The sequence below is a fragment of the Schistocerca serialis genome, chromosome 4 (genome assembly GCF_023864345.2).
Source record: "Schistocerca serialis cubense isolate TAMUIC-IGC-003099 chromosome 4, iqSchSeri2.2, whole genome shotgun sequence".
Classification (NCBI taxonomy): Eukaryota; Metazoa; Arthropoda; class Insecta; order Orthoptera; family Acrididae; genus Schistocerca; species Schistocerca serialis.
Window position 1 is genome coordinate 882,586,039 of NC_064641.1, and position 13,547 is coordinate 882,599,585.

The 13,547-nt window shown below is 40.1% G+C and overlaps 1 protein-coding gene across 1 annotated transcript in view; it reads right to left on the reverse strand.

Moving 5' to 3' along the window:
- Window positions 1-7,633: 7,633 nt before the first annotated feature.
- Window positions 7,634-13,547, reverse strand: part of LOC126475025 (UDP-glucosyltransferase 2-like) — a 42,902-nt gene continuing 36,988 nt past the window's right edge. Inside the window, exons 4-5 of the mRNA XM_050102566.1 lie at window positions 13,223-13,442; window positions 7,634-7,912 (exon numbers count right to left, since the gene is read on the reverse strand). Coding sequence (XP_049958523.1) covers window positions 7,636-7,912; window positions 13,223-13,442 — 497 coding nt within the window. The 3' untranslated portion in view covers window positions 7,634-7,635. The remainder of the gene's footprint in view (window positions 7,913-13,222; window positions 13,443-13,547) is intronic.

The following is a 13,547-nucleotide window of genomic DNA, read 5'->3' on the forward strand; positions in this document are numbered from 1 at the left end:
AGCAACTCCATGTTAGGATATTATCTTTTACTGAGATACAAATATTTGTTATCTTCTGCTGATAATGCTAGCTTATGGCACCACACACTGGAGACTACACAACAGTTCTCCCTCCATACATCTTCATTTTACAAAAAATGGTGTTCATCATTTGCAGCAAAATTATTGCAAGTTGCCCAATACACTGTCTTGTTTTAACATTTCTCAATACATTGTCACATTTAAAGCAAAATAGTAACAAATTGCCCAAAATGTCACTTTATTACAGCCAAATTGTAACAAATTAACTCATAAATTACCATTATTGCAAGAAATTGTAACAAATTGCCCCACTTATCACCATTTCACATGATTCTGTAACAAACTGTATCATACATCACAATGTCGCAGATCAGCATAAAAAGAAATTGCAACAAATTGTACCATACCCTAAAAGCATGGTTATAGTATATGTGCCATAACTGGCCAATGGGTGTCAGCAGCTGGATCCCTATAGTATTGTAACACCAGAAGTTGTCTGTTGGTGTGTGCCTGACTACCATTACTCCAGTTGTGGTGATTCCCATTATCCGGAATGCAAGTTGGACCCTATTGGGACAATGATGGTCAGATGATGCAATGATTGCAATTATCCCTATCATGATGACTATCATCACCTGGAACACATGATGGATACTATTGGATTAATAATGGTCAGTATATAAGATTACTGGCACTTCTCGAATCATGGTCACTAACACTACTAAATGAATGAGTTTATTCAACAACGAAGGAAAATAGTGTGCTAACAATATACATTAGGTACACCAGAACCCAACAGTCATAAGCATCAAACTATATTTTAACAAATTGCCTCCCCATACATCACCATTGTTACATGAATTGTAATGAAATGCTCACAAACAGCACTACTGTTACACTAAAATGTAACAAATTCTTCCATAAATCATCATTTACACGATATTTTAACAAATCCCCATAGACCATCAGCGTTACACAAAACTGTAATATATTGCCCCACGCGTCGGCAATGTTCCACAAAATTTTAATGAATTGCGCTATATATCACTGACTAAGCAGGCTGAGACTTATTCTGACAAGTTGAAACTCGTTCCAGCAAACAAGAGTGATTAGTCAGCAAGCTGAGAGTTGTCGATGCCAGGAAGTCAAGACTGGTTCTAACAAGCAAAACGCTCAGTCAGCAAGTTGATACTGTTGGTTAAGGAAATGCACACATCTTAACTAAGCCTCTCTTACATCACACCTTCATTCATGTTGCCCTCCTCGATGCGACTGTGTGACATCAGGGGGAAATATGCTGGGTTTTGTACATATGCTTAGTGAACAGTCTCAACTTTCTGACTAAGCATTTCGCTTGTTGGAACAAGTCTTGACTTGTAGGCATTGACAAGCCTCAACTTGCTGACTTATCATTTATCCTTGTTGGAGCCAGACATAGCTTGTCGTAACTAGTCTCCACTTGCCTAGTCAGCAACACATAGGGAACTTTGATACAATTATATGTAACAGTGGCGATGTAAGGAGCAACTTCTTACCATTTTGTATAACACTGGCGAAGCATGGTGCTATTTGTTACTGTTTCATATATCAACAGTAATGCAAGGGGCGATGTGTTACAATTTAGTGTAACAGTAGTGTTGTATGAGGACATTTTGTTACAATTTCATGTGACAATTGTGATGTTATGATTGCACCATCAACACAGCTCCTTCATACTATCGCCAGGTTAGGTGACCTGAGACTCCAGGGTACAGACACAAGGGAAAGATGGGGCAACCACAATGTGGGCGGCCTGATTTCCACATGTGCAGGCCATAGCTCCATTATGGACTGATTTAAAGAACCCAGTACAGTAACATAACAAACACTCGCCAGGCACATATATATGTTTGTCAATTTCAGCTAGACATATTGTGGTGTCACCGCCAGACACCACACTTGCTAGGTGGTAGCTTTAAATCGGCCGCGGTCCATTAGTACATGTCGGACCCGCGTGTCGCCACTGTGTGATCACAGACCGAGCGCCACCACAAGGCAGGTCTCGAGATACGGACTAGCACTCGCCCCAGTTGTACGGACGACGTAGCTAGCGACTATACTGACGAAGCCTCGCTCCTTTGCCGAGCCGATAGTTAGAATAGCCTTCAGCTAAGTCAATGGCTACGACCTAGCAAGGCGCCATTAGTAACATTGCATGTATCTAAAGAGTCTCACTTGTATCGCCACAATCTCCAGATGTACCAAGGATGGATTAAAGTTAAGTATTACAGAAGCTACGTACTTTTCTTTATAGCATTCATTACGTATCCTGTTACAGACCTATCTCTTGCCTGCTAAACGCGTGCCTTTCGGCTTCCTCTCATTGTGTCTAGGCTGTCTTGTCTAGACACAACACATATCTCTGTCTGCCAGCATCCAGCTACAAGGAGGACCCTATTTCGGTCTGCCATCTACTCATCTAGCGGTCTACAATCTTGTAGGGAACTGCAAGTCCGAAGATGGGGCCTTACCAGCTGTCAGTCACAGCGCTGCTGTTTGTGCTGCATATGATGTGGGGGACTTAGCGACTTCTAACCTTCAGGCGTCCTGGTGGTCTATAGTACAAGCCAACATATGTGCAGCTGGTCTTTCACGGCCTCAAGGGCAAGAAATCATGGGGCCTGCTTCTGCTCCTGCAGGTTGCTGCTCCTTTGTGGGGGGCACGGCATGATCTGGTGGGCATCAGCACACATTGTGCCAAGACGTTTGGCAGTGCAGCTGGTGTACAGTAAACGCACTACAAACTCAGTGGCCTTGCGCCACCTCCGTTGTCACTGCTGCGACAAAGCTGGCACACACTGACAGCAGCACACCCTGGTTACTTCTGACTTACGAGCAGTGGCTACCTGGAGTGATGCCTGGGTTACTGTTGCACTCTTATTAATAATTGCTTATGTTGTTAAAAGTACAGGTGTCCCACAAAACCGGTATGTCTCAAGCTTGAGATACGAATAAAATTAACTAACTAAAAAAGAATTGTTAATAGTAACGTTAAAAAACATATAGTTACCTGTTTATAACAGATGCTGGAAGTGGTGGCCAAGGGCACAAAAAATGGTTCAAATGGCTCTGACCTCTATGGGACTTAACATCTGAGGTCATCAGTCCCCTAGAACCTAGAACTACTTAAAGCTAACTAAACTAAAGACATCACACACATCCATGCCAGAGGCAGGATTCGAACCTGCGATCCTAGCAGTCGAGCGGTTGCAGACTGTAGCACCTAGATCCGCTCGGCCACACCGGCCAGTCCATGGGCACACAGGCATAACTATCTTCGTGTGCGGTAACCAGCAATACACCGTAATTGTGCAGGTGTAATGTCGTTAATTTCTCTAGTAAAGTTCCGTTTACGATCGTCTATTGTGCAAGGATTTTCAGCATACACTATGCTTTTTAGTGTGCCCCATTAATAAAAATGACACGATTACAATTTCTCGTAGTTTCAGCTTACTCTGCGTGCATGTCATTCTCATGCACTGTGTATCTTGTACAGTACAAGTGTTCTTGTTTGTAATTTCACTTATGCTACTCTGTATCCTGTCGGTAGGCTGCTGTCAGTGCGTGTACGTCATTGTTTTGACTGTAAGGATGTGGAGCTGATTTGCCAATACACTAGTTTCTCTTTTATTAACCGTAATATTGGAAAACATGTGGGCAAGCCTCCTCTTGTATGTGGTGTCGATGCAAAATTCAAAACAATCGTTTCTTTATCATATTCGTCATTGGTACTTTCTGGTGTTAGTTGGCTGAGTATTCAAGAGTTGTCTTTCATGAACAGTGTGCTCTTATATGGATATACGAAATTTGCTTTGAAAGTAAATGTTGGTAGTGTTGCTATCTGTGGGATCACTTCTTTTCTTGTCAATAAAAAAGTGATCACCAATCTTTTCACTTCTGTCATTATTTAGCTTTGTGGAGTAAGTGTTATAAAATGACTGGCCACATGATATCCAGTACCTATTTGTCTGATAATAGTGTCCTGCAAGAAGTTTCTTGAAAGAGCATTATAGTATGTTTCCTTCAACATTTTTAACAGGTAAGCTGTTAATGGAATTCAGATAACTGCAGATCGTTTGGTTATTCAAACAGTTTTAAGATTTATTGGTATTTGGTTCCATCATAATATGCAGCTGCAGGTTTGGCACTTAAAAATTGTTTTGTAATCCTTTTGAGCCATAGTCCTGCACTGAACCGTTTCAAATAAAACTCGACTGCTACAGTGCTCACTAATATATATATCAAATATATTCACAGTCGGGACTACATACATCAGCTGAATAAGAGAATGACGACAGCGAAGATTTGTAATGGACCGGCACTCGACAAATTGTTGTTGTCGTCATTCACTTACACAGCTGATGGTTGTTGGCATTCGCAGCTGCCAATACATTTCCTGTATTTCATAATGGCTGTAGTCGCAGGAGTGCCTGTTCCTTTGGACGTACATGCATGTCCGAAGGAACAGTGCATCATTCTCCTTAACATCACAAGAACTGCAATACCTTACTCAATATTTTACACCTGGTACAATATAAAAAATAAAGACATGAACTTTGTTTCATTGGTGTAAAATAATTTTTGGTGACTTTATTTGTACCAGATGGAGCCTCATAGCAGAATGTAGCACATAGTGTTTACCATTTCGAGGCAGTTGTAGCTCTATGACTCCACTTGAGACTAAGTTACTACTAGAGACATAGCCTCGGGTGTGTGACGCCATTCCTAAGCTAAGGTTCTGTCTCCAAAGCAGCGTTGATGCCAAAAAGAAGGGAATGTAGTGCATATAGCATACCATTCAATTCATAAAAGTTGCATATAGTGTAATTCAACAGCCAGTTACTTATACAATAATTAACCCATATTAATATTATAACTCTGTCTGTTATGCATAGCTGAAGCGATATGGAGGAAATTTGGTGTGGAGATGGTTCAACTGCTGAGGAAGAACATACGTTATTTTAGAAAGTGAGTATTACAACACATTTACTAATTTGAAGAATATAACATGAAATATGCTACGATAATTACAATTTGAAAAAGGCGTTTACTCTGTCTTTCCCACTTCATCAAATTTGTTAAAATATTTTTATTATTGCATGTGTTCAACATGATACGATTGAACACAATAAGTACAATCCTCTACATGCTTGATCAGTACTTCCGTACTAATATCAGACACAAACCTGTCACATTTTAGCCACTGAGCATTATATGTCTCTTATAACGTCTTTGTTGTGTTCAGATTTGCATAAACAGCTCGTGGTCACGCAGTTAGCATTGCTTTTTAACATTCATGGGTGCCTAGGTTCAATTCCTAGCCACGTCGTATTTTTCTGCTTGCAAGGGGATGTGTCTGTTCTTTTCATCATTATTTTATAATCATAGACCTTCAAGTCGCTGAAGTGGCGTCAAATAAAAAGACTTGCACCAAGCTCCTAAAAATCCCCACCAGATTCTCCTGGCCAATAAAGATATAGGCACACTTCATTTAATTTAACTGATATGCGATCGCATCCGGAAGTAACAGCTAGAATACAATCGTTATACAGTCCTGAACGTGCTTAATCCATACCAATCCTCACTTCCATATTAATATTTTAAATGGGAAAGAAATCATCTGTCTTACGTTTTCGCGACTACATCACTGAACCAATGTCCATGAAATTGATATAAGATAGCTTGAACCCTGAGGAAGAACATACGCTGCTTTACAATGTTTTTAGTACAAGATATTTATTGATTTGTAGAATATTACACGAATTACGGAAAAATATTTACTCTCTGAAAAGGCTATTACTCTTTCACGTCTGAACTTGATCGTTTTCATGAAATTTTTTTTATAGGTTTATACATTTTACATAATATAATTCAAAGTAATAAGTACAATGCTGATTCAATTCTCTACGAGTTTAATCCATACTTCCATACTAATAACAATATTACTAAACGCGAAAGTAATTCTGGTTGTTTCCTTTACACGACTCTACCGATGAAGCGATTCTGATAAAATCTGGTTTGGAGTTAGCATGGGCCCTGAGGAAGAACAGAGACTACTGTAGAAAGTTGTATTTTGCTTCAGTATTATTACCATTTTCCGATATGATATACGCGAGCGGGATGCAGACAATAGTGTGGTGATCGGCGACTATTAGTGTTAATCTTTACAGATTATAACGAGACAGTGGAAATCCAATATTGCTATATGTGCGATCTATGATAGCTGGAAAGATTTTGTGGAGTTACAGCAACAAGACCTGATGCTAAGCCTGATAACCATATTTAAAACTATTGTAATGAGCCTTGCAAACATGTCTGATTTAGCGCATTGTTCTAAGAGAGCTTGATCTGCGAAAGTTACTGAAATCCAGAGAACTTCGGGGCACTCTCATGCCCAACGGAACTTGGATGTAGAATGGCAGACAGCTTTAAGAGTTACAGAGGCACTACAACAATCACAAGCCCGTCGCATTTTAGATACTGAGCATCAAGCCTCTTTTACAGCTTCTGAGGTGCTTGAAAACTCACAATGAGAACATTATTTGAAGCATGTGGGACAGACAGAGAGACATCGTACCTTTACATGTTGAACATGGGAGGCTTTTGGAGAGGCTGCGTTTCGTTGTGATCTATTTATTAACTGATTATGTTAATCATAAATTAGTTATTTTAAAGGGACAGATGAAAAATCTGGGCACTACAATGCATTGATATGGAAGGAAGAAATGGATGTTATATGTAGATCTGTGGCAAAATCTGACATCCAGCATTAGGTGAGCAAGAGGAAGCCCTGAGAAGTGTACTATTTTACGAATGCTATGTATTGAGTAATTATTAAATATAATTCGAAATACAATATATGCTTTCAGATTGGACATACAGTAAAATAATTCAAACACATTCATTAGGAAACTGCATAGAAATTTTATACATATGTCTCTACAGCACCACATACACAGACGTTTATAAGTTATTAGCTTACTTACTCATTGATCACTCATCGATCACTGATCGTAACAAAACTATTGATATGCAAGTGCAGCTGCTGATAACAGCCAGCACACTTACATTTTTATCTGTCATCTTTAACTTTCCAACCAATGATCATGCCTACTTCCTTCAGTGTTAATGCAATGCTTGTCAGGTCTTAACAGGAAATAAAATCGATTTTTTCTGCTTTCCATTTTGTAACTCGTACTAATTGTTTATAAACAAAAGCTATAAAATTGAAATTAGGTCGACTGTTGTTCTGCAAAACTGTACATTATAAAAATAAATATACTATATTTTGTAAGCACACATGAAATATAAAACATTCAGTTTTTAGTTTCGAAGGCGATGTCTCAGTATACATGTGACCACCTGCAACTAAATGCGATGTGCCCCTCGTATCTCCTCACATAATGTTTCTGTATGTGGGCACGTGCGGCTAACATGCATGAACAAAAACAATGATAAATGCCAAGACAAATCATATTGTGTGTACAGTGCCATAACACATTGATTTTGGTGTAGCCAAAGGAAGACAGTTATGAATGTTGCTTCAGTCCTTTAATGCTAACGAAAAGTCGTTCATCATTGAGTCTTGTGTTTTTTTGTCTTAAATATGTGAGACATTAGATAGCTCGCCAGTGAGTGCAACATAACAGCAGCAATTGCTGTGACAGCCAGCAGGAAGGCAATGACATCTAGCGACAGCAACTGGTACCAGCTGAGATCCATGGCAGCGCTTCGCAGATGTGGAGCTCCATGGTGCCGCAGTACGTATTCTATCCACCAGATGGCTTGTGGCAACGACTGTGCCTGGTGATCACGGTATATTGCTGACAACCTCTTCATGTTTTCATGGTAACTGTTGACATCATATCATACCATTAGCACGTCTTGAGGGTAAATGGACACAATGCAGTTCTTTCAAAGTACAAAGACAACGAATAGTTTATTATTATGTGTGGGTATTTCATGTCATTTGTAAGTAAAATCAAGAGATTTTCAAAATATTTCGCAAGGAATCCATGACACTTCAGTAAAATACATGGCACAATTGAATTTGGGGGCACACTTACATACCTTTAATTTGTATCCATCTCAATTTATGAAAGCTTGCTCCAAATGGTGCTGAGAATTTTACTGGCCTTTACGTTAGGCCATTTCAAGTGTTTCTGGAAATTGCTATGAATTTAACATAAATCGTTGCATATAATAGAATATGAAAAAACAAGGCATACATATGTACAATTTACGTATAGACAGATTGTGAAACTTACATTATGCCATGGAGAAACAATGTCTAAATGATAAAAGTGCAAGCTAATGGCCTCTTTAGTTTCCTAAAGTTCAGTTTTTCCACACTAGATGAGTAACTGTACATTTGAACTGATGCTCCATCCACTGCAACTATTTCTAAGATTTTATTAAATCTAAGAAACTATTTATAGCCTTTTATTTGTAAAACACAGAATTGGGAATTTTGGAATCTGTCAAAACACAAATCCCCTTAAAAGAATAATTATAATCTGATGAATTATATAATGTTTGTGATCCTGACACATAACTGGCACATATCACTTTAGTTCCACCAAGTTTGTCATTAGGACATTGCTTTTCCACTGCACAACATGGGTTTTATAATCCATTTGTACTTAAATTATACATATATAACCCTTGTTTTTCCATTTTCTATTACATGCAATGTTTATATATCTGTCTATATACCGGGCGTTTCATAAACAAGCGCAGATTTTTTGTGATGTTGGATATAGGCAGTCAATTTAAGTATATGAACGTGGGATCTCTGACTCAGAATTAGTGCGTTAGACAACGCTAAAGCGCATTCGTTTTGCCTGGAAGAAACATCACTGTACATTGTGAGTACTCCAGTAAATACTCGAAGTGTGCATCATTGACTTGATGGCATAACTCAAGTCGTCGAACCACGGAACGGTAAACATTGGATAATGTTTCATTAGCTTGTTCTCGGACGTCTCCTGCAGCAATAGCAATTCGAGCTACGAGTTCTTCAGCAGTGTTTATAGGAGTTTGATACACACGAGCCTCCACGTGGCTCCAAAGATAAAAATGATGTGGTGTGAGATCTGGTGATCTTGCAGGCCAGTGAACACGTCCATTAAATACAGCGACCAGCGTATATGCAAGTCTGTCTAAGAATCCTCTCACTCGATTTGTGAAATGGGGAAGTGTCCCACCAAGCTGGAAGAACATGCGTCTTCTGGTTTGAAGCGGCAGATCAGTTAGACGGTGTGGAAGAATGTAAGGCCCCACTGCTTGGTTGTGGATAATTCCAGCCAAAACATTAACTGAAAATCGTTCTTGAAAACAGTGGAAAGCCATATTTCGAGGATTTTCACGAAATAACACATGGGAGTTGGGACTGTTGAACATTCCTTCGCAGATGAAAGTCAATTCATCAGTCCACAGAATTATGTTTGCGATGTCGCGAGTTATCATTCTCTGTTGCAAAAACCGTACGGCAAAGTCGTTCCGAATTGGAAAATCACTGGGTAGAAGTCTTGTACCTTACACACCTTGTATGGATGACGGAGATCATAATTAGCATTTAAAACATGAGCACGGAGAATACGCTATCTAAAGTAGTGTTGTCTAACATTTGTAGTACTCGTTCCTATACAGTCTGGAACCGTGCGACCGCTACGGCCGCAGGTTTGAATCCTGCCTCGGGCATGGATGTGTGTGATATCCTTAGGTTAATTGTATTTAAGTAGTTCTACGTTCTAGGGGACTGATGACCTTAGAAGTTAAGTCCCATAGTGCTCAGAGCCATTTGAACTCGTTCCTCGAAACCAGTATTGCGTACACTCCGTGGTCAATCCTGAGCATGGAAATTTCCTTCTACTGTGTCCTTGTCAAGGAGACGACGGACCACAGAAGCAAATGTTCTGTGATTTGGTATTCGTCTCTTTGGACAACGTCCCGCGCACAAATGTGCTCCTGCCATAGTTCCTGCAGCACCATCGGCCAAGTGCATGTCTGAAGGTTCATTCCACGCGAAAAGTTGCATGTCCTACGCATAACATGGAGTAAACAATCTTTCTGCATTTTCAAGTGCATGCAATTTTTCCATGAAACGTTAAGTCACCGGCCTCCAGTTAGGAGCTGTACTACAGTTATGTACTGCCTCTGTTATTCAACATGTTCCTCTACCACTCATAATGCGCCCTTAACGCTTTTCATGCAACTTTTTCGTAATGGTTTTCCTTTTGCATGTAAATCACTAATTCAAATTGTGAACGGACGGGCTAGTTGCTCCTGCGATGTTCTTCCCGTCAACAGATGGCAGTACTTTGGCCGATCTGGTTCACCAGTTTGCTTCCTTCTCCGTGTACGCGACTTCGTGCTCTACGTTCGCTGATGGTACAGCGCGTCATATACTCTCCATCGCGGCGCTCGGGATCGCAGCACAAAATGTGTGTCCTGGTGTTCATTCCATAGTTCTTTACCTATGTAGTCGTTCCTTGTATTGCCTGGTGTTGCCTTGGTATTGACTTTTGTTTTATCGCACCGCGCCTGAACCGCTGTTTTCTAAAAATGTCACGTGGTACTTCGTTTTTGTTTTCTCGTGTTTACTCCTAGCTCCAGTCTTTTGTTTATGTTCAGTCTCACATCCCACTATGGGCATGTAATAACCCGAAAGCGGTCGCGGCTTAAGCACTGAGAAATAAAAATACCTTACAACTGAAGCGGTATTTTCAACTTCAGCTACAATGCTCAGTTGCTGGTGTTCCCCCAGCAGAACTCTTTGCCATGTAGTGCACTTTGTTACCGTGTGAACTATTGTGTGTTGCTGTTCTTTGTTCCAGCTAGATCAGGGAGGTCCAGCACGCGGCCTGTGGGCTGCATGCGGCCAAAAGCAAATATCAGTGGGGCCCAAGAAGTGAGCATCTATCACGATTGAAAAAAAAAATAAATTTCACAAATCTCTGTTTATGTAAAGTTACGATAAACTGAACATTTTCAATCTGAAACTCCTGCCACACGAAACTATTCTCTGTTGGTCCGTCCCGTTCTGTCTCTATTTTTTCCCCTAGCAGTTATGTTAGTAGTTTGAAGTATACTCGTCTTCTTCCAATGTGGTCCTGGTGGCTAAAAGGTTGAGCACTCCTTATCTAGAGACTTCAAACAAGAGACTACTCAAAGATATACGTCCAAGCCCGATGTTCATTGGACTGTTCATTGGAGTCCAAGGAATCTTCTGCCTGCCGAATTCCTTAGAGCTGCAGTCGACCGCGGTTTACGAGTTACCAATTAAAATTTCACATTTCGTGTATAAAAATGTGTCTGACGGTTTGTTTCTGTGTACAGACTACTCATGTAAGAAATTTTTCTACCTATCAGACAAACAATAATCATACAATTCCACAATCTCCGTTTGTGTTCTCGGCTGTACCGTGCTCTTTTAGTCAGTTGTTTGACGTTTGATAGTACAGTTACAAAAGTCTCAGAACTTGGTAACAGTTTTTAAAAACGCAGACAGCCGACCACGTAGTGTGAGAATTTGGACAAGGCTGTGCACGACTGACAATCAGTCGCTATTGAATGTTCACTATTTCTCCTTTTCCTGGTTGATTGGCCCAAAGCTTCTACTTTTTTTCCAGAACGTAGCTACTTGTACAATAAAACGTCTACTTACTGCGAGGTGTGTGATTTGCTCAGAAAACGATATTACCTGTATCGTCTGACGATAAGGACGCTGATTCGTTCATGAAAAGAAATGGAGTCTTCGGTAAGCAGAAAGAGTAAATAATAAGGAGTGAAAGCTCATTTTGAAAGCACGACGTGCACGCTACAGAAACCGTCACATGTTCTATCAACAGCTAATAAATTACTTGGAGCCCTTTTTCAGTCGCGAGAAAATGGCAACAAACTTGACAGTGTATTTTAAAGCTCAGTCAATTAAAAGTAGTTAGATTGGATCCAACTCGAGTATTCATCATTTTTTATCTACTTAATTTGCTACATCTGCAACATGTCGATTCTTATCCCAATACGTAGCGAATAACATTTCCGGCGGAGAATGTCACCAAATGCTCAAAGTCAAACTCATTCAGCAGGGTACAATAATTTTCGGACTTTTTCCTCGCCGCTCTCTGCCACGCACACCGCAGGCTTTCTTCTCAGCTCTCTCTCTCTCTCTCTCTCTCTCTCTCTCTCTCTCTCCCCCTCTCTTCCTCTTTTGAATTAAATACGAGTAAATCACGGCTCGTACAACATGCAATAGCCGCGTACTGGCTGCAGCAAAAGAAGCCCTCCACGGAAATGCCAGAACGATAGCTTAATCAAGGGGCAGTGACTGCTCAGACGAAATGTAGTTCCGACAACAATAGCAACATTGCACTTTATCCAAAAATAAAGGTTTTTGAAACTAGAAATAACTATAAAGTCACACAATCCGTGAAAGCATTGTTTTATGAAGTTAATGCTGTTAGATAACGACCAGCTGAAGAAGGAAACAAGCAACGCACTGAAACAGTAACTTGTTAGAAACAAATTTAGAAAATGAAAGTAACCTGTAGTAGAAAGAAAATACATTAGTACAGGATTACATCAAATTTGCTGATATAAAATCAAATGGCTCGAAGCACTATGGGACTTAACATATGAGGTCATCAGTCCCACAGACTCAGAAGTACTTAAACCTAACTAACCTAAGGACATCACACACATCCATGCCCGAGGCAGGATTCGAACCTGCGACCGTAGCAGCAGCGCGGTTCCAGACTGAAGCGCCTAGAACCGCTCTGCCACAGCGGCCGGCTTGCTGATATAATTGAAGACTGTGCAAAAGAGGGCTGGGAAGAAATACTGAAAGAACAGAAATAAAGCAGGTTTTATTAAATCAAATAGACTATAAGCCAGTAAATGAGAGCTAGGAACACGCGTGCAAACTTCTAATTGCTGATACAATGTAAAATAGACAAACATAAAAAAAATTTAATTTGGAAGGAAGCACACTTACAAGCACAGAGGAAGGTACTGTCGAATAAATCAACTAGATCCTAATTTCAACAGAGACCGTAATTAAATCACTCAAATCATGAGTTGCGTTATTTGCAGCATTTGTATTATTTCATCCACTACACATCACTACTGAAAAAATGGATAACCCGAAAGAAAAATTCCTTACCTGGGATTCTCAAGAACCGTTCGTATAGCCTCTAAAACAGTATCCTTCGTGACATGCCGGAACTGCAGTCTGTAGCCAATTTCGGCAGTTACCATTTTTTCAACGTTGTAGTGCTGGTCTCCCATGAATGGAATCCCAATTAAAGGAACACCATAGTAAGTGGCTTCATTAAAACTTTGCAGGCCACCTTGGGTGATGGAGACCTTCACGTTAGGATGTGCTGTGGATATCATTCAAATACGTTATTAACAGCAAGAAATCACTGTAATCATCAAACTATGAAGAGAAAAAAATCTGTCAAGTTGTCCTAGTCACTGATCAAGTG